Below are 22,390 nucleotides of genomic sequence, written 5' to 3'. Positions count from 1 at the left end.
TTATATGTGTCCTTCATAAGTTGATGTTGAGAGTTTAAAGTAGACTAGATGAAAAATTGTTTATTACATTCAGGTAATTTCACAGAAAAAAACAGCCACACAGACATAATAACTTAGGATATGTCGTCAATTATAACAAAACAAAAACCCACCCCAGCGCTCACACAATCCCCCAGAGAGGAACAAAACAAGAAAACTGCCTCGTTGTACAAGCGGAGAGAGAAAATTGGATTTCTTGTTTTCTCATCCATTCATAAATTGAATGTTTGCCATTTTAACACTTGACTTTACTTGAGATGGATGTCAGCATTATGACTGGAACATGCTAATGTATGTTCCAGGAAATTCAGAAGAGGAGTTGGGAAGGATCGAAGAAAGGCACAGATGTGGCAGAGAGGAAGGGATGGGAGGGGGAGACATGTTTTTCCACTGATGAACACAGATTATGACTAATACAACCTGATTTACATGGATATTAGAATCTCTGGGTTGAAACCTATTTGATTAAATCTGCAGACTCCGATGTGCTGAATTAAATCTCACCTTGATGTAAGCTTGTTTCTTACTTCACTACTCTTGACTGCTGAGCAGATTAATTGGCATTAATTGGCTTGATTTGTCTTGTAAATGTGTACCTGGAGGGCATGCTTAATTTTTAGTGTCTCAATAAAAGCTGCCTTTGTTTCTGTGCATTTCTTATCAGTAATTCACTGCAGTGGCGTGAACAGGTTTTCTTCCCTCCGCCTCTTTCATCAGATTAAAAAAAGGCTTCTTTCATAATATAATCTATTATATTGTGAATAAAAGATAACATATTAAACATGACTGATTATCTGAATCGGTGTCTGGAATACTAAAACTCAGCATCCTTATTATATCTGCTGCTGTTTAGTTTCTTCATCTCTAAAATTAATAGAATATCAGCAGCAATTTATTCTAGTTTACACTCTCATTTGAATAGTAGCATCCATCATTATGGTAACATTTATATAATAATAGAACAATCTGATGAATTCAACTTTAAAATATAATGCTGATTAAAAAAAGTGACGACCTCTACTTTCAAAACTATCTGTGATTTATGTTCTTAAAAATGGTAATGATTACAGTTATAACTTTTCCTCTCGCACTCACACAGCTATACTTTCTTTAGCCTCTTTCCCACTGGATGAAAAACCCACTAACACCAAAAAACATCTGGCTTTTGTCTTCAGTGGGAGAGGTTACAATCAGCATTCATTCCCAGGACAAATCACTCTGCAGTAGTCGTGGGAATTTATTGATCGGCAGTGATGGAAACCAGTGAAACGCTAATTTTCTCCCCTTTTCCGGTGCAATGCTATGTGACGCGTTAAAGTAAATATAGAATTAATAAAATAAACAGTGATTTGGACAATTATTATAATGTATTAACGTACAAAACATACAATTAATATGCTTTCCTCAAAGCCATTCCAGTCCAACTGTCATTTTACCTCGTTGATCATCAAAACACACTTCATTCAAACTGGACAGAAACAAAATAAAACTCATCTTGGTTAGTCTTTCCACTGTTCCAACAATCACAGGCTCTAATTTGGTAAAGAAAAAACTTAATTCACCGAGTTAAATGTGAAAAGAAACAGCCGTTATATGCGCTCCTCAAACCCACCAGACTACATTGACAGAAACAGTAATTTTGCCTCAGTGATCATTGGAATCACATTTCATTCAAACTGGACAGAAACAAAATAATACTCATCAAAACCATCTTGGTTGGTCTTTCCACTGTTCCAACTACCAACAACTCTGGTTTAGGTGCAAATAAACCCTTAATTCACAGAGTTAGACGTGAATATGTGCTCCTCAAAGCCACCAGACTCCGTTGACAGAAACAGTAATTTTACCAAACATACTTTATTCAAACTCGACAGAAATACAACTCATCAAAACCATCTTTGTTAGTCTTTCCAAAGTTCGAACAACCACCAACTCTGGTTTGACAGTTTGACAGAGAGACTGAAGAAGTAACGGATAATAAAAAGGAAGTAACCACCGTAACATTTTCACTGTTCACTAACCCAGTTTCCCAGCGCGTTAGTGACGCCGAACGTGACACCAGAAAAAAACCCCAGAAAGGCTACTCATCTACTGGCAATGGGAAAAGAGTCTATCGCCTATTTTTAGGGTTGGCGTTTTTTTTTGTTTAAAAAAACGTGCATATACGCACTAATTTTGGTGGGAAATTAGTATTTCTAACACTCCCACACTGCAGCTGTTCCACTACTAGACAATAACTCAGCTACCCTGATAATTATCCAATCTAAGGACTCATTAGACGGAGCAGAGACAAGAAACATGATTACATGTTGCTAATCAAGGCGGGGCGATCGTCACTAGCAAACAAAGGCTGCTTCTGGGTGTATTTTCTGAGCCAGACATAAAGCGCTATAAAGTGCTATAGCAAAGTGTAACTGATCTGTGCTTTGTCTTTTTCTATTAAACTGCAAAGACAAAGAAATCCGCAATACATTTGTCTTTTTCCACAGCATACTGTTAAGTTGTAAGTATCGGTCGTAACTCTTGCACCGCACATCGTTCTGGTCCTCCTCACACAGTGGAGCTGCTAATTCTGGGAGACAAATTGACCTCCTACAGTAAATCACACAATTCCTGGACTAACACACACTCACAGGATGAGAGAAGCTCGGCAGTGTCTGCTGTGTGTTATATGTCTTTGTATGTGTCAGACTCCCACACTCGCCCTCTGCTCATCCAGACCATTAACCACCACTTACCTCAGAGAACATGGGCAGTTTTTTGGCAAAGTCGACGACACGGGTGATGGCAGGAGTGATGATCTTGGTGAACTCGCTGAAGGCCTCCAGGTCCACCTTGTCTCCGTCTGACGTAGGGGCAACCGGGGACTGGCCGATTTTTTCTGGCTACGTGGGGAAATAAACGCGGGTGGCTGATTAGAAAAATATTATTTTTGTAAAAAAAATCAAAAGAATAGACCAAAAAACAACAACAAACTGATCCTATTAATAAATGTGTGTCAAAGCCTTGATACATCTTCTTCCTCTGTGTCACTACAACACCAAATGTGGATTAATTCACCCTGAAAATAGTCCAACAAATGCACATTTCCTCCTGTTTGAGTGATGTTTCGTAAAAACTACAGTGACCAGCTGTTTTAGGAAACTACTGAGTACTTTATTACTTTTTTTTTTTAAATGCAAAAATCAATTTGAGACGCATTATTAAGAGATTTATGTCTTCAGCGGGAACCAACAGGCTTGAGGCTGAGCGTCACAGACAGGGTAAGGAAGTAAGTAAAGCATTTATTAGGGCTGGGTATCGTTTAAAAAATGATGATACCAGTACTCTTAAAGTGATACCAATAGGCACACAAACACACAAACACATTGTTGGTATTGGAGTCGATCATAATAAAGGATATACAGAATATTCCCATCATGTTAATGGAACATTAAAGTGCTTGTGTCATCATAGAGGAGAGCATATTTGAGCTGGGCAGAATAAAGAAGAGAACAAAGTGTATAGGGCAAAATGATGAGAGCACTACGATATAACAATAGAGTACATTAGAAGAAGCTACAGTTGGAGAGTATGAGTGTGTTTTATTATTGAAGAGCACAGAAGAATAAAATGAGATTATAAAAGAATCAATAAGAGTGGAATGGGGCTTAGAGTAAAATATAGCAGAGGGAACAACACAGATTTAAACGGTTTCATAGCCTTTCTACAAAGTGCTCGCTTGCCTTGGGAGACAAATTAAAACCAATTTCCCAGATAAGGACAGCAGATTGTGCTCCGGGAGAGGGATGGGACATGTCACCCGACAGATAGCGCTTCCTTAGAGGAGCGCTGTGGCGGTAAAGGAACTGCAGATCAGTAATACATATGTTTACAGAGTTGTGTGAATCGTGGCTGCGATTATGAGAAATATTGTTTCACGCTCCGCTGAATAAAGCGGGTGTCAAGGCCAAAGTCATTTATTCAGGCCGGGGCTGAGATAAAAGTATAAGAATAATCACCTCCCACAATGAGCCATCAGTCATAAACCGGAGAGGGAGAAGGTTTCCATGTAAATTCAGCCAATCCTCCGCTGTACAGCTGAGAGCTGAGCAAATATGGAAAATTTAAATAATCGGAATAATATCTTTGACGGACGGAGACGCGTTGTGCGAGAGCCAAAATAAAGCATTGGTTTCACTGGTGGAGGTCAGTGGCATTTTTAATTTCAGTGTTGAGAAAACAGCAGAGAGAGCAGCTGAGGTTGAGAGCTGCTGAATGCACGCCGCCACGCTCTCGGATAGGGAATGCGCCTCACGAACCCGGTGTGTGGAGTAAGATTTGATGAAACGCCAGCGAGGACTGTGGTCTAAGAGGAGTCACGGTTTGCTTATATCATTACTATCTCAGCATGCAAGTTTGATTCATTGAGCTATCCAGCGTTAGCTCGCTTTGTTGATTCATAGCACGCTAGGCTACCAGAAGCAACCAGAAGTGACACAAGAAGATGGAGCTAAGTACGACCGAATGCTGAATAAGATATTTTTAGGTGACCGAAAAGGTTATAATTAACTTTCATGAACTGAAAACACACTGTGAAAGGGTTAAAGTTGTAAGATGAAAACACGGACAACTCCCAGACCGGACAATGCCATGGCAGCGACCTGTCAATCACAAGGTAGCCCCGCCCTAAAGCATCCCCTGCTTTATGGTCTATCTGACTCTAAATGGGACCATAATTTACTAAATGAACATCATGCTGTATTGAAGAAGACTTGAAACTAGTGATTGAGACCATAAACTCATGTTTACAATGTTTACTGAGGTAATAAATCAAGTGAGAAGTAGACTCATTTTCTCATAGACTTCTATACAATCAGACTTCTTTTTGCAACCAGAGGAGTCACCCCCTGCTGGCTGTTAGAGAGAATGCAAGTTTAAGGCACTTCAGCACTGGCTTCACTTCTCAGACCCTGGGGTTTTCCGCCTGGCAAATGACACTTAAACTTTAAGATAACAAACTACCCTTGGAAGTTTTGCTAAGCTGAGCTGCAACTAACTTTACTACTTTTAATGAAAAGTGTATTTTATGTACCATTTGTCAACTATTAAAGTGATTTCATAAGAAATTTAATCTCAATACAAGTGTGGCTGGAGCTCAAGCAATTAAAAAACAACATGTGTGATGATGCAATGGGAATTTATTTGTGTTTGTGAATGCTCTCCACATCTTCATATGTGCTTTTTTATGGGCTAATGCGATTTTCCAGCGTCTGTTGATGTATGTTTATTAACTGCATGGCCATATGGGCGGCATCCAGGGAAAACACTTGGCTTTACCCGCAGGGCTGGCGAGGGATTATGTCTTTACAGGCTGGCTGGTCGTGGAGCCTAAACATTGTGGGGAGATATCGTAATGCTCAATGTGGCTTGAGCATTCCTAAAGAAACTATTTTTTGTTTTGTATATTAAAAAGAAACAGTTTGTCCCAAAAGAGGCAGAAGGTATTTGGACTAACATGAACCCCCAGTGCACACAGTGGGAATTGGCAATGGTTATATTGGGAGGAGAAAAGAGGGGGGACTTTATCACTGTAGTCTCTCATCAGTTATGTGTTGAGCTTCAACTGTCGACCTTTTATCAGATGGATTAGTGCTGGAAAGTTTGTTCCAGTAGAAGTGGAGAGATTATGTTTTCATCTGGCTCGGATGCTTTCACCCCTCTGATATGAACTGCACTGATTTACATTAGATTTAATTTTATGATGTGTTTTGTTTTACATTACAGAAATAAGAACATGTCATTGAGCGGGGGGGGGGAGGGGGGGATTGATGGAGTTGTTGATCACCTTTAGTCCCCGAACTCCCCACACACTTTCAGGACACTCCAATGAAATATAGACATCTGAACCGCAGGTCATTTGTTTCCGAGAAATATTGATATAAATCATCTGGTAATAATGTGCTCGAATACAGAAATGTGAACTTGCATGACAAGGTGATAAGATCACATCGTGACTGCAGACCTGCGAGGACGTAGTTGAGAAATGCTGATGTTTTTGAACGTCTAATTCTGAATGTCTGCGTTCAACCAGAACCATATGTCCTCCTCCTCCGTGCACTGAATCACAACAAGTCGATTTCTGATTTTTCAATTTAGTTTCTGAATAGGTGAGAATACGCCAGCCGGTTGAGCCGTCTCATTTACCTATTGCTGCTGAGTCCATAATTGAAAATACGAGATTTGTGTGATTTGAAAGGCTGCCAGTAGTTTATGTTTCATCTGGCCTGGAAAACTAAATAAGAGACCTTGAAGAGTGAAGTGTGAAATGACCTTCGCTAGCACGATAGTAGTCTGATAGTTACGTGCATATTAAGGCCTTTAAACACTGGGGGCGTTTTTTTTTTGGGTGCGAATAATATATTTTTTCAAAACTGTTGTTTTTGTCATGAGTACTTTCACACAGAACATGAATATTACGTGGTGAAAAAGAGACTTGCAACAATCAGACTTCTTCTTTTTGTAACCAGAGGAGTCGCCCCCTGCTGGCTGTTAGAAAAAATGCAGGTTTAAGGCACTTCAGCATTGGCTTCACTTCTCAGACCCACAGGTTGCCCACTGAGTCCAATCCAAGACGGCAAACTTTATTACTCGTTTCAACTTTGACAAAGGAAGCGGAGACCAGATCCACTCCTTCCGCTCTTACCTTTCACAATAAAAGCCCTAGACATATATGCTGCATAACTGTTAACAGTAGTTTAGACTATACAACAGTTTACCTCAGACAGACTTCTAGATGCTCCCAGTAGTTGGTCCTCTGCCTGCGCAAATCTATCCAAACCTTTTATTGAAAAAGTGTTGCAACTGTTGCAAATATTGTTCGCATTTTCCATCCATCCATCCATCCATCTTCAACCGCTTATCCGGGATCGGGTCGCGGGGGCAACAGCTCCAGCAGGGGACCCCAAACTTCCCTTTCCCGGGCCACATTAACCAGCTCTGACTGGGGGATCCCGAGGCGTTCCCAGGCCAGTGTGGAGATATAATCTCTCCACCTAGTCCTGGGTCTTCCCCGTGGTCTCCTCCCAGCTGGTCGTGCCTGGAACACCTCCCAAGGGAGGCGCCCAGGAGGCATCCGTGCTAGATGCCCGAACCACCTCAACTGGCTCCTTTCGACGCAAAGGAGCAAGGACTCTACTCCGAGTCCCTCACGGATGACTGAGCTTCTTACCCTATCTCTAAGGGAGACGCCAGCCACCCTCCTGAGGAAACCCATTTCGGCCGCTTGCACCCGCGACCTCGTTCTTTCGGTCATGACCCAACCCTCATGACCATAGGTGAGAGTAGGAACGAAGATTGACCGGTAGATCGAGAGCTTTGCCTTCCGGCTCAGCTCTCTTTTCGTCACAACGGTGCGGTAAAGCGAATGCAATACCGCCCCTGCTGCTCCGATTCTCCGACCAATCTCACGTTCCATCGTCCCCTCACTCGCGAACAAGACCCCGAGATACTTAAACTCCTTCACTTGGGGTAAGGACTCATTCCCATTGTTCGCATTTTTGTGTTGTTTATTCGCCAAGCTCCCGGCGTGTGACGGCCTTTAGTAAGGAACTCATTAAAGACTCAATTTCGCATTTATATTTAATCATTTTTATGATCATCGTATAATGTAGTTATGTCTCAAAGAACAAATGCAGGAACACTGGCAAAAAAGTCAATTCATTCCACATGTATATGGAATATATTTACTGGTTTTGATCTTTGGCATTTGCTTCTATGAGATGGGGTTTGTTGATCTTGACACTCCCTCTTTGCTGGACTCAAGAACGCCAACGCTTTCACAATCGTGTATGTTAAAACGCTGCACTTTTATATTAGTAACATAACAATATGCTGTCAGCTTTTTTAGCTTAGAGGGCTGTTGTGACAACATGTTCTACTACAAATGGGTACCAATAATTATGCCTACTTCTTGACATAAGTGCAGACATGCACTTACAAGCTTACAGCTATATATGAATGGAACAACTTGTAAAAAGCTGTTTCCAGACAGTGTGTAACCACAGAGTGAGAGAGAGAGAGAGAGAACATTGTGTAACTGTAACTCAGGCCAGTGTGTTCTCGCAGATCTGGAGGTTCAGCCAAATAATACAAAGGGCAAGACACATGAGAGACGCAGGTGTCAATGATGTGTTGTTGCTTTTAGCAGCTGTGAAATAATCTAAACCTCTGACCTCTTTAATATCAACAAAACATCATTTAAAGTGCCAATATGATGCGTACAATAGTTGCTGATTAGGTGCGTTGACTCATGGCTAGTTAGTAGTTTAAATGGGATCCTTGCAGAATCTGTGATAATAATAATCTAATCCACAGTATCAATCTAACTATGAAATGTTTTACAGTTTGCATGGACAACAAATCTTTGTGCAGCGTCTTGTTGAATCCACGCCTAAAAACAACTTAGGCTGTTTTGGAAGCAGCATCTGGTACGTCTTATGAATTCAATAGATGATGTCAATGACCGCCTTTACACCTGGCATTAAAAATGCGTCTCGTATCCAGATTGTATCAAGATATGATTTAACCTGATTACATTTACACCTGGTATTAATATGCGTCTCCGGTGTCCACATTGAGATCCAATTGAGATCAGATTAGTGTGTCTGAAAGGGCTGAGAAGAAGGCTGCATACGCACGGAGGGCCCGCGAACGTGACTTTGAAGTACGTCTACACACACTCGCACACACAAAGCGGTGGCGGTGATCTCTCTGGTCACGGCGGTACAATGATTGGAGGAGCGCCGGGAGCACACACGCACCCAGCCGAAGCTTTGAATATTCACTGTTGATTGCTACTGAAGCTCCGGAGCCCAAAAAATGGTACTCGGGACAGCCCTAGCATTACGTCTTACCGCCAACGTAGATGCATTTAGATCAACGTGCAGGTGAGGATGTTTGTGTCATGTAAACTTTCCCATTCCAGATGTTTAACAAGGACTCTTTACATACCCTTGCACATCATCTGGGTACTCATGGAGTCCTAATCTTCTTTATTTTGATCACAAAGTCTAATGCCGGTATTTACTTTCAAGCCTGATACACATGCAGCAGCTTACTGTTTGATCAACGTACTGAATTGAACAAATTTAGAGCGCTCTGTCCATCATTTTTAAGCCTCTTCCTCTTCTTTCTGCAGTCTTTCGCTAGACCTGGTGCAGAGTTTACTGTAACGAGAGCATCGAGTCATTTGTGAGTTAAAGTACAGTATGTATGAGGAGCTGTGTCACTGCTGCCATCCCCACAGGATTGATACGGCTCACCCTAGTTGGCTTAGCATGTCAATTTAGATATTCAGGGGTTCCGTAGCTTCACCCTCCAGAGCCCCGTTAGTGGGTGAAGCCTGTGTCAAATAGAACTGTTTATCCTTTTAGATGAGCCAAGCTCGGGGCTAACATATACAGTATGTTACAGTCTTTTAAATCCTGGGTTTTTGCAGGCCCCTGCTTCAGAGACGGGCTTTCTACAACTTTGTAGGGTTAATAAAAATATGTTTCTTAATCTAAATTGTAATATTAACTTTAACGTCTTCCACTCCTTGCAGATTGTTCCCCCCCTAAAAAAGACAAAAACGGGTCTGTGAAGAAGAGGGACGAAGTGGAAAATGTTAACCTACTCCCTGTTAAACCTAAATGTCTAAAAGTCTTGATTTATGAAGAAGTGAAGACCGGACAAAATGCTCTCACTTCACACACAAAAACCCCAAAACAGACTGGGTTTCAAATTGATCTTTTCCCCTTAAGGAAATTCTTACACTTGTTCCTCTCTGCTCGAAGCTTCACACCTCCTCACCTACGTTATCCCCATCCTCCCACCACCTGGCCACGTCCTTCTTGTTGCCTAGCAACTCCCACCACAATACTTGCTATTACACAAAGTGCTACCAAGCCCTCTCCAGATGAACCCCCCTCATTCCTCCCATCTAACACCAACCTACACTGAACAAGTCCCTGGCGTAAGAATTTCTTTAAATCTTTTTCTTGATTTGTCCGTGAGCTCTGGTCCGATGCTGCTGTGAAATCGTTGACGAGAGCTTAAAAACTGGGTAAGCACCTCAGATAATCCAGGGCCAAAACATGAGGTCACTCAGTGTCTGTCTGTGTTTGTGTGTGACTGACACTGATACCAGACAGGGCTGTCCAGGATGAATGTGAGCGCTAGCGCAGCAGGAAGACAGTTTGAGAGGAGAGAGAAACTGCCACCATCCCTGCCAGCTCGCTGATGAGCGCTCATGACTGAGGATTAGCTTTGGCTGAGATAAGGAGGGGAGCTCACGGAAAACAGACGGGCAAAAATAGAGGGGAAAGTAAGGGTAGACACAGAGGGACGGCGAGAGAGGAAACAAAGAAATGAAGACGGGAAACAGATTAAAGCGAAAAAGAGAGACTCGAGGTGTGAATGAGAACTATGAAGGGAATTAGGTCTGGTTAATAGCCCAGAAGGATTACGATGAATAAACCCCCCCCGAATGCCGGAAAGAACTGAGGAATAAAGACACAGAGAGACAGAAACGCACAGCGGGGAATACGGAGTGATAAAGTCATAAAGAGCTACTCTGACAGTCAGTCATGTGAAAAACAGCAGCGCTCAGCTCGCCCAGATAAAATTAAACCTTTTCATTTCCATGTTTGTGTGAGGATATAATCGTCCTGTTTATCTGATGGGGTTAAAAGCAGGTAAATTGAGGCACAAACACTAAAGCAGCACTACATAATTTAATGTGAAATTACCCCTGGGGCAGCTGTTTTGTTAAAGGGTTAATGTTCCTGCAGAGTCAACCCACCCTGGGTGCTTGAACAAACTGATACTGCCGTTTTATGAAGCACATATTTACTGTATTTAATCCTCTAATCTGTCTTTTTTTTTTTTGTTTACTGCTTTTGCATAGTGTTGCATGCAAAGGATCTGATCTCTTACTTTTGGGCAATGTTTTCTATCAGATATGATAATCAACCAAATTTATTTGGAAGAGAAAACGAAGGCAAACGGTAACACTATACACCCATACATTGGTTTCTGGTTTGAACCGGCCAGCTGGGAGCTTTCTGTGTGTTGTTTGCATGTTCTCACTGTGCCTGCGTGGGTTTACTCCACAGACAAGCTGGCCAGGTTAATTGGCAACTCTTAAATTGCCCGTAGGCGTGAATGTGAGCGTGAATGGTTGTTTGTCTCTATATCTCAGCCCTGTGATAGACAACACCTAACTCTCGCCCAATGTTAGCTGGCATCAGCTCCAGACCAAGTGGGTTTATTACACAAGCTCCGATTGGTCAATCTCAGCGTTATATGGACTGTTATTTCTTTATAGCAACCCGTTGCTATGTATGACAGACCGTTACTATGGACGCAGTTCTGATCTCGGGAGACTGGAGGACCATTTTTGTGTCAAATGATTGATTTCTCAAGTAAGTAGTCTCGTAATAAGTGGCATAAAGTACAGCGAGCGGGTCATTGTTGTGAAATCAACCTCTTCAGGGTGATGCAAGTTTATTTCACAACAATGCCTGGCTCGCTGTACATTGTCCCCTACATAGCTAATGTATGGATGGATTATTGAAAGAATGTACAAATTGGGCAACTTTTGAGAAATCCGTTAAGGTTGGTTGGTCTCAGAAATGTGCAAAAGCAAGAAGTGAAACTAATTCAGGGACGGATTTAGTCCAAAAACGCACATTTAGCAGTTCTGTTTAAGCTATGTTGGGTGTCTGTGTACATGGATGTGTTCATACATGGTTGTCACGCATACACTCTTCTGCAGAAGTGGTTAGATAACGACATTATGGACCCATAGATGCAGAAGTAGAACGTTGGCTTTAGAAATGATGCTGTTTTCTATGCAGGTGTTTTGCTTAGCTCTATTGGTAATAACAATAATCATAATGTATTTATAAAAATATATATAAAAAGGTGCATTCAATCATAATAATCAAATGTGTTGAATCTCTTTGCATACGTCTGTACATCACTTTGCTTATTTCTCCACGTCGTCCTCTTACCAGGAATTTGCGCTTCTGTTTCCACTGTGCGCCCTGAGCATTGGTGTGTCGGTGGGCCTCCGTCACCAGGTGGATCACCTCCCACTCGCTGTCGGTGGGCTCTGGACGGTTCTGGAGGGTTTTCACCATTTCCTCCTTTTTGCGTCGCTCCCTGTTCTCTTCGATCAGACGCCGTTTAGCCACCCGCTTTGAATCATCCAGCACCACTAGGAGGAGGAGGAGGAGGAGGGGGAAAACAGAATGTGCCATGGAAAAGAAAGCAAAAAAGAGGTATGTAATTAGTTTGTGTGGTGCCTAAAGCATGCGTATAAACATCTAAAGTTGCAGCTCCTATATAAAGTTTCTATATTCAACTATACTATATTCTATACACACACACACACACACACACACACACACACACACACACACAAAAGCACAACGGGTTCAAAGTACAATACGAAATGTGTAATTTTCAATTCATCAAACGGCACTCACAGTCCATGGCCATGCCCACTGCAATGCACTTCTTGAAGCGGCAGAGCTGGCACTGGTTGCGTGTAATCTTGTCGATGATGCAGCACCCATCGTACTTGCAGGAGTAGCTGGGGTGGAGGTTCTTTTGAATGGTCCGACGGAAGAAACCCTGGAGGCAGACGGCGAGGGAGAGACAGTCAGCGAGGAGAGGGATATATAGAGAGGAAGAGAGGCACATACGAAGACACTGACAATAAGGAATGGAAACTTTGAGTCGTAATGCTGTTTGTTTTTGTGAATAACAAACTTTCAGGGAGACATTTTCAATTACTGCTGCTTCTTCTGTGTGATAAAACTAATTCAGAATCAAAATCTTTAATCTAATTTGGTCTGTACCTGACTTGCAACCGAATCCGAGGCGATTTGTGCGAACGCGTAGGAGTTGAGCTGAACAAATCGTAGCTGGAGATGAATTTATACCCATGATATATTATTAGATTAAAAGTATTCTTTTCCAATCACACGTCAAGTACCATCGATGCCCGCTAAGCTTAATCACAACCCTGTCAGCGGTGCGTTAGATATCGACATGCCATTGATGAATAAACAGGAACAGAAGGAACAGAAGCCGACTGACAGCGAGGAAGACAAATGACACAGCTGAGGGGTGACGTGACAGACTGACAGGTTTTTATATAAATATGTTGATATATCATCTTTCTGCGGCTGTAGACAGCGTGTCTGTGACCTTGGTGTGTGTTTACTTTGAAGTGACAGCTTCAGTGTGTGTGCGTGAGTGTGTGCATAGAAGCAGTTGACCTCAGTGGCCTCATATCAGGTTTTCTGGCAGATATTATGTAGGTTATGAACCTGCTGTTTCTGAAACTCTGCCGTTGTGTGTGTGTGTGTGTACCTTGCAGCCCTCGCAGGTAATGCAGCGGTAGTGGTAACCTGTGGCCTTGTCGCCACACACCACACATGGCTCATCCTTTTCGAGGTAGCTGGGGATGTACCCTGAGAGAGAGAAGCAAGGGCAAAGATAACATTAGACAGAATATTATATTATGTATATTTCTTTTTCTATCATTGAGGATGTTCTACACACCGATACACAACATTGGTATCCCATCACTCTCACGCTAAATCCACCTCACCTTCAAGTCACATTAGCTCCACTCTACCCAGCCAACGTACCCCACCCTATACACCCCTACACATTATTTCCACTCATCAGCACTGCAGCAGACGGTGGAGAAACGTAACACTGGCCATCCATCGTTCTTCTACTGCACCATAAACACACTGTTAGAATCCAGAGCTTCACACGATGATGAATGATAACACTCTCTAGTTGTTTTTAGATGTCCTATGTGATTGTGTTTATTTTCTAGACAATGAGAAGATTCTACGGAAGCCCTGAGAGGAAGGTGAGAAAAAAAAAATCTGGTGATCCATTTTCTAAGTCTGATTTAAATAGTTTTCTCTCCTGTGTTTATGACGTAAGAACTGGTGAGGAAAAAGGTTTTGCCAGATAATCTTTATCAACCCTTTGAATTCTGCAATAGAAATGGTTCCGCCAGTGCCTACATTAGTATTTTTTGCTTATTGTGATGTAATTTCTTGGAGTATCTTCACATTCTTCACGTCCTTAAAATCTCTACAACCCAAACTACAAAGTTATAGAAGCCAATAGACTATTAAATAATTGACAAAAGAATTGAAATTGTGTCATAAATAAAAAAAAATTACAATAATTTCATAAAATGCTACTAAATAAAAACAAAAAGCATATTGATCCAAAATATTTATAAATGTAGAAACATGAAAAAAAAAATTCTTAATAGTCCTAAGTTATTTGAATGTTGTACATTTTTTAGTTTTTGAGATATGCAAATTTTTAAAAGACAGAAGCCTTAGCTTTCTGCTGCAAAAAGACTGCTCTCGATATTATGTTTTTTATTTTACATAGATTTAAACAGGATCATGCAAACAGCGATCTTCCACGGGGAAACCTGGTGCCACCGCGTGTTGTATCACATGTAACGTGACGTAATGACGTCATCGCTAACATACAACATGATGACGCGAAAGACGGAAGCCTTGGCTTTCAACTTCAAAAAGACCGAATGCTCTAGCTGTTATGTAAACCTTTTTTCCCACCTGTTTTGACAGATGAAACTTAGAACTTAGAAAAATTATCCTGGGAAATCTTTTTTTTTTTTCACCAGTTCATAAGTCATAAACAAAGAAGAGAAAACAATTTATATCCGACTTAGAAAATAGATCGTTTTTTCCTCTCTTGCCTCTTGGGACTTCCGTAGCTTCCAGCTAACCTGCAAGTAAGAAAGTATAAAGCATATATAGGGAGCTAGAAAGGAGCACATCGTTAGGGGCCGTGGTGTTGCCGCCTTGTTTTGGTGACGCCTGAACTTATATCTCAACATTAACATTCAACAGCTGGAATCAGTTCTCTATCTGACTTGCAGGGCGACACAATCAGCTCTTTTTCTGACAAGGTTAAAATGATCCTGTTGAGTTTTTGACCTGTAGAAGCCCAATGTTTATACAAGTGGGTCCCCAGTTTGTTTGTATCCCTGCAGGTGCACGAGGATGTGGACAACGTGACGCACATTCTCGCCAATTGGTTTCACGCTATTCCACTGATTGACAGCAATGTACCAGCGAACGCAGTGAAGAAGAAGACTGCTAACACACCTGGATTTAAACAATGCATGATTTAAAATATATATATTTTTAAAAATGGTTTTGGAAATGTTTTATGCACGCCTCAAGGATACACACAATTCATTTTGGGGATAAACTCGGAACTTTTGTTTGTTTACAGGAAAAACTCTTTAAGGGAACCGTTTTAAAAGGTCCATCGCTTCTTCATCACATACAACAAGAGACCATTCACGACTACTAACACGCCCACACAATGGCTCTGGTCCCAGACAGGACTACTACAGCAGCTGCCTCACTCCCTTTTACTGTGCATTCTTTTAAAAGGCAGAATCTGTGATCCAAATGTAAACAAAGGAGAATCAAAGAGGTGATAGAAATGTATCTTTGACTAGATAACAAGTATTAACGCTGCATGTTGGGAGCTCTGACAAAGGAACATCCATCCTTTCTAACTACTCTTTCATTTTCTGGTTTCATAAAACATTTATAATAGAAGCAAAACCTCTAGCTTAAAGGTCCAGTGTGTAGGATTTAGGGGGATCTAGCAGAATGGAATATAATATTCATAACTATGTTTTTTCGTCTTCACGGAGTCCGCCTGAAGGCCACCGTAGTTCTCCGACATGCTTGGCGCTTGGAAAGGGAGGGGTATTCAGTTGGTTGCAACCTCACCGCTACATGCCAGTAAATAATACACACTGTACTTTTAAGTCAGCTATTTATTTATACTTATTACACAGCTTTGTTGAATATTAAATTCTGAGTGGTCAATCATGTCGTTTTACGGTCTTTTATTTCTTTACAACAGACCGTTGCTATGGACGTCGGACTCTGGCGGACCATTTTTGGAGTCAAATTATTGATTTCTTAAGTACGTAGCCGTGTAATAAGCGGGATAATGTACAGCTAGTGTGTCATTGTTGTGAAATAAACCCCTCAAGGTCACAACAATGACCGGCTCGCTGTACATTATCCCTTACTTATGACTTTATGAAATTTGTAATCATGAACTCATCCTCTTTAATTACATATATAAACAAACCTCAAATCAACATGGTCACATTGGTTAGTATGGTTATTATAACTGGGTTTTAACCAAACAGAATTTGTTATAATTTGCTGTGGCAACTTTTTGCAAAATGACAGGGGCCAGTTAATAAACAAACATTAATAATATTTATCAGATAAAACAAATAAGGCCCGTCTTTCTTTGAAATTTTCAAATGAACTTAAATGCTGTTTTAATGCACTCTGGCTGATCTAAATTGACAGTATTGAGGTTGTTCTCTCTCTCTCTCTGTGTGTACTCTCCGTCCTCCCTCTGCAGCCTTCCCTCTGCTCTAAACTCGGGAAAGGACAGTTTGTTCTTTTTCCATTTGCTGCCTACAAGACCACTGAGACTGAGGGGAGTGAGCGCAGAGACACAGGAAATAGCAGATTTCCAGTCATTTCAAATGATATATAGCACAGAAACAGGGGAGAGGGGGGAGGGAGATGGTACACTGAGTCACAACTTCATACAGAAACACACACATACTAACACACACACTAACACACATACAGAGAGCCACTGGCAGAGCTTTGTACATGTGTGTGTGTGTGATGTTCTCATGACATATATGCTAATGTGTGTGTGTATACCGAGACGTGGTGAGAGCTGTGACTGGCAGTGTCAGTTGGGCTATGCCTTTTGGCTTTGTTACAGATTTTAGAGGACGAGTGGGGGGGAAGGGGGCAAGAAGAGGACGGTGGGAAAGAGAGAAAAAAAAGAGGAGGAGGAGAGACGAGTGCCAAAAGGGCACATGTGACATTTGGGCCAAATTGATTTATATATATATATATGGTTGAAAAGCTCTTGAGCTCTTTCTGTTGATGAACAAAAATAACCAGTAGGAATTAAATTTACACAGAGAGAAAAAACAAAATGAAAAGTGCATTTGCTAATAAAAGGAAAAAGAAAACACTGACAACACGAAAATAATACAAAACTACACGGGGGAGGATGCAGCAGGAGAAGTGGTGGAAAAGAGGAAGGAGAAGACAAGCAGACCAAAGGAAAGATAATGAGGACATCAGAGGACGATCATATAGGAAAGAAATGCTCCAGACTGTGTTGGCAGCAGCCGGATCTCCGAGCCAGCCTGCTGAGGGACTGTGTTTGGAAGCCAAGCCCAAAATCAATACCGCTGCGGCTCTGTGGCTCTGGCTACCCGCCCCTCGCATGACACCTGCTGCAATATCACCACCAGCAAAACCCAGAGAAAGGGAAGTGGCTGGATCAAGATATATATTTTTTGTCCTCACAAGTTTCTCATCACAACACACACATCTGCCGTTTCGTTTCATCTGAGTGTGTAAATCAGGGCGGTATAGAAGATCAGGTCCCTGAAGGAGTCTCGGGACGGTATCTCCGAGCTTCTTACATGACAACAGCACAGTGAGGTGACATTTGAGACTGTAAACACTGACGACATCGGGGCGCAGGAAACTATACACAGAAGCTGGATTTGAAACAGCAGCTGTTGTACAGAATCTAGCACCGCCGCCGCCGCCCACTACTGCTATTTATTGTAACCTATTTTTGACCAAATACGTTGATATTAATTATGCGACGATATTGACCATTGATGCTTTTATAAAATATGTACACAATGAGATTTTTTATGAATAATCATCAGTACTGTGGATACAGTGACTAAGTGGGTAAAGGCAAATAATAGAACAGCTAGAACAGTTTGGTAAGTTTAAAAAATAAAATTACATCACTTTACTATAATGCAGCCTTTAAAATCAGGAAAAGAAAACATTTATACCAGTTTACAATATCCAAAATCTAAAACGATATCTAGTCTCATATCACAATATTGATATGATATCGATATATTGCCCAGCCCTACCCTCTATTACTAAGAAAATATTTAAATTACAGTCTTAACATAAGGCTGAAAATGGACTAGGGCTGCAACATTTCTGTTCGCAATTAATCTATAGATTTATTTTGATTAATCAATTAATTATTTAGTCTATAAACTGCTGTGGTAGTCGGTGTTACGCGGTGTTACGTAGTGTTATATGGTGTTATACGGTGTTTGGGCATACGCCGATTACATTACTTTCCCACCGCTCCTACCTTCGTTTTGCTTTTTTTAAAAATAGAAATAAAATCCATTTAGTTCATTTTCGTGTATCAGTGCCCACGTTGATCAAATGAAAGAACTCTAATTTGTAAAATAATAAGTGTGTTATCAATATTTAGTTGGACGACGGATGCTAAACTGAAAGTGTCTGCTCCGTGCAGCAGCAACATTCTCAGTGGGAAACTTTCCTCACCGTGTTATCTCTAGTTCAGATTGCTCATTTTATCTGAACAACAGACCCAAAGTGATTCAATCAAGTGAGACAATCATCTTAGCCAGTATAAATTTGCAAAAAAAAAGCATGCTTATTTCATACAAAAAACAAATTAACTAACTGATTAATTGATTGTTAAAGCTCCATTCACTTTACACACGTTTACTGAGGTAATAAATCAAGTGAGAAGTAGGCTCATTTTCTCATAGACTTCTATACAATCAGACTTCTTTTTTAGCAACCAGAGGAGTCGCCCCCTGCTGGCTGTTAGAAAGAATGCAAGTTTAAGGTACTTCAGCATTGGCTTCACTTCTCAGACCCGGAGGTTGCCGCCTGATTTCAACACTAGAATTGATTAAGTCATCTCAGAGTAAACTGGATTTTGAATTCACATTAATCTCTGTAGTGGTTTGACCTCGGTCGAATCACTGACCAATATCAATGCACATGTTAGTATTCTTTAGTGTCCTGTTGAAGCATCTAAAGTCTGGTTGGGGATCCACTCTCCCTCAGGAAAACGCTGACATCATTACAGTGGATGTAATTTGATCTCATACAACCAGGCAGAGTTATTGTCATAGTTTCCCAGTAGCAACGGACCATGTCAGGTAGAATACGGTACCAGATTCCAGCAGTGATGCAGGGAGGCAAACAACAGGGCTGGGAGGGGAAACATGTGGAGAGGACTGGCCTTGGGAGGTATATACTGTATATTATAAATGCCAAATCAACCATTCTTTAGATTTTTATGTTGGTGTTCCTCCGTCACTATCACTCTCTCTTACCTTCTTTACTCGCTTCTTTCAGCTCGGGGGATTTGGAGCTGTCACTCAGACAACGTGCTGCGTCCAACAAGAAAGCAGACAGAGCACAAGGCTTTCGTTTATTGATGACAGATGCCAAGATGTTTTACTTTTTCTCTTTGGAGGTGACAAATCGAAAGCGTAATGTGCACGAGGCAGCAATGAATCATGTACCACTAGCTTCTGTGCAGTCACTCAACTGCATGCATTCACTGTGGGGAGACTGACAGCTACAATATTCCTTTTTCTAAAAAAGATGCCTAAAGTGAATCAAATATAGCTGAAGAAAAAGAAAAAAACTGGGAGAGTGCTTTTCAAAATGAATGGTTCTCTGCATCTGGAGAGCTTTTATTCTCTAAAGTAGAGGTGTGCTTCTAAAGAGACTTAAAATTCAGACTTCATTCACACTTCAGGTACGAAAGTGGAGGTTTGTTTCTTAGCTGCCACTTCAGAGCTGCTTTAAAAAGTCTCTCTCTCTCTCTATGAAAACACCACCCAGCAGTTACTCACCAGTCATACTCTTCAACGAACATTGGCTGTTCTTCCTCTTCCTTTTCGGGCCATTGAGCCACCTGAGAGATTACAAAAGAGACAAAGAGAGAGGAGAGGAAAAAGAACGAGACATTAATAAATGTGCATGTAAATATACTAAACCTTCATGTAAACACATAATCCACAACCCGCCGGCGGGTATGAAAGGCATGTTTTCTTTTAATAAAGCCACCAAAATTACACCGTTTATCATAGCCAGAAACTGTGAAAACAGAAATTATCGTCGGAATATCACATTTCCGACAAACCTAAGCTTAAAATAGTGGCATTTCATCAAATGTTTCATTTAAAATTTTTGCCCCAAATAAACCGTTAGCAGAAACCAAATCCTGTAAAAAACATTAAATTCTGCGTTCCTCAGCGCCGCCTGGGAGGACATGATTGACTTGGCTGAGACCGACAGTTGCGTGACAAAAAATTCAGTGAAACTTTGACTGAACTGCAGGCTGTTTACGAGAAGACAAGAGAGGTTGTAAAAATGTAAATAGTTCAATATATATAGCATGTGGAGCCCTCGTTTTTTTCCAATATTAGAAACACTTGTGTGCGTTTGCAAAAAGGTTGTATATATAGATTCAATGTTTTAAATCTTTATTCTCTTTTTTTATGATTTATGGCATTATAACTGTGTTCTACTGCACAAAATACATGTTTGATTTCTACCTACTTCTAGCCATAATTGTGCTGTTTGCATAAATGTGTAGGACTTATATGTTCATACTTAATACTTAAATATATATTGCTGTGACAAATGAGGCCACTGTGAGAAAAATGTGATAGAAGGAAAAAAGCCGTCCTGAAACAGCTTGGGGTTCAGAGGGTTAATCGTACACAAAACACTGCAATCTGAAAGAAGAAAATTGTTCAACAATATGAAAGGTCACCTAATTCCACCTCTTCCTGCTATCTCAAACTGCCCAGGAAAAGGCTCCAGACAAATGCACTGATTCCCTGGATGCCGAGTCCATCGGCTCCACAATCGAGCTGACGCCAATGCTCATCAACACCAGGGTGTAAATACAAAAGGCCCGTGATTAGATGCTATTTTTGCGGGTAACGCAACCAGGTAAATGTTAATACCACATGTAAATGAGGTCTTTGACAGAGTTGGAAGATACAACAATAAACCAAATAGTGAGGAGAAAATGTCATGAAATAGGATACCTGACAGATTTCTAGAAACGTTTCTGTATTTGTATCTCCTGGCGTTATATCATCCTGCATCTCTGCTCCAGCAAACCATCTGGTACTCTAATTTAATAAAAAAATAAAACAGGAGCGTGGTTTGCCGCCACTTAAGTTTCCAACAGAGGAGTAATAGAGCTCTCTAAGACCAACAAGTAAAGCTTTACTCTTCTGTATGTCAAATTTGGCAGGAAAAATTCTTGCTCCAAAACTGAATCGGAGCAGAAGGAAAACGACAATTTGAACCCCCCAAAAGCAACTTGAATTATTAAGGTACACATGGAAAAGCCTCACAATAACAAAGACAGCAACTCTCTTATACGTCAGGCATAGGCGAAGCAACATGCTCAACAAGCATGTGCACTCAGAAACACACCTCCGACCGCTGTGACACATGTGAAAGGCATGTACAGCACAGATGGGAACTTGCTGCTCTGAAGGGAATTATGAAAGCGCAGAGATGAAGGAGGGAGAGCGTTAAGTAGAGGGAGAGAGAGAGAGAGAGAGAGAGAAAAAAAGCATTTCTGAAAAGAGAGTACGGGAGAGCGAGAGAGAGAGAGAGTGTGCTTGATCCCAAGAGTCCAGCTCTCTGCTCTCAGACACTCTGCTAGCCTCCAGCTCTCCTCCCACACCGCGGCCCTTTAATTCCAGCTCCAGGAGAGGGAGCAGGACTCCATTAGCACCAGAAATAAAATGAAGTTCCACTCTGTTAAGATGCAATACACAGGCCTGGAGGTCACATCTGCTCTGTGAAGTTGTAGTACAGTATGCTATTTATTATCTGGAGGAACAATCCTGCTCTTTCTGATGTTAAACCTTTAGAGGTTTTACTTATCTGAATCAAAGTCTGAGGATACGGAGTGTTATATGTTTTACAGATAATAAAGAGCTGTGATTTGTGATGTATATATTAGTAATGTACTTGACTTGACTGAGAAAACTGTGTCCCAACTGCACAATATATAAAAATGCCATAAGGTATACAGTATTGTGACAGGAATAATTCAGCAAATTATATCCATTATTTACCTTTCCTCTCTCAAAGGATCCCGTCTCCACACAATTAACAAATAAAAATGTTAATTTGCATACAAAGTGTAGAAATTAGGGCTGTCAAAGTTAAGTCAATAATTAATGCCACTCATTTCTTTAACGCATTAACACAATTTGCATCATATTAAATTAGAAAACCTAATGAATCCATTGGTACCAACCATGTCATACTAGCTTGTCGTGAAGGAGGTTAAATAACGCTCCAAATGTATGCTAAATTTTGGTGAGGAA

The 22,390-nt window shown here is 41.0% G+C and overlaps 1 protein-coding gene and 1 long non-coding RNA gene across 10 annotated transcripts in view; one reads left to right on the top strand and one right to left on the bottom strand.

Annotated features, from left to right (window-relative positions):
• Positions 1–22,390, bottom strand: part of thrab (thyroid hormone receptor alpha b) — a 282,111-nt gene that overhangs the window by 10,867 nt on the left and 248,854 nt on the right. For 7 of the 9 annotated variants that reach the window (XM_037755729.1, XM_037755730.1, XM_037755731.1 and 4 more), the window contains 6 exons: positions 19,880–19,941; positions 19,352–19,408; positions 13,444–13,544; positions 12,552–12,699; positions 12,075–12,280; positions 2,778–2,924 (listed from right to left, as the gene is read on the bottom strand). In XM_037755729.1, coding sequence (XP_037611657.1) covers positions 2,778–2,924; positions 12,075–12,280; positions 12,552–12,699; positions 13,444–13,544; positions 19,352–19,408; positions 19,880–19,941 — 721 coding nt within the window. The remainder of the gene's footprint in view (positions 1–2,777; positions 2,925–12,074; positions 12,281–12,551; positions 12,700–13,443; positions 13,545–19,351; positions 19,409–19,879; positions 19,942–22,390) is intronic. The other 2 variants (XM_037755736.1, XM_037755737.1) reach the window with 1 other exon arrangement.
• LOC119479814 lies at positions 9,968–15,293 on the top strand. Its single transcript, XR_005204760.1, has 3 exons — positions 9,968–10,123; positions 12,078–12,344; positions 15,131–15,293. It is a non-coding gene; the product is annotated as an uncharacterized LOC119479814 (long non-coding RNA).

This window comes from Sebastes umbrosus, chromosome 20, assembly GCF_015220745.1.
Source record: "Sebastes umbrosus isolate fSebUmb1 chromosome 20, fSebUmb1.pri, whole genome shotgun sequence".
NCBI lineage: Eukaryota > Metazoa > Chordata > Actinopteri > Perciformes > Sebastidae > Sebastes > Sebastes umbrosus.
This window is presented reverse-complemented; position numbering and strand designations above follow the sequence as displayed.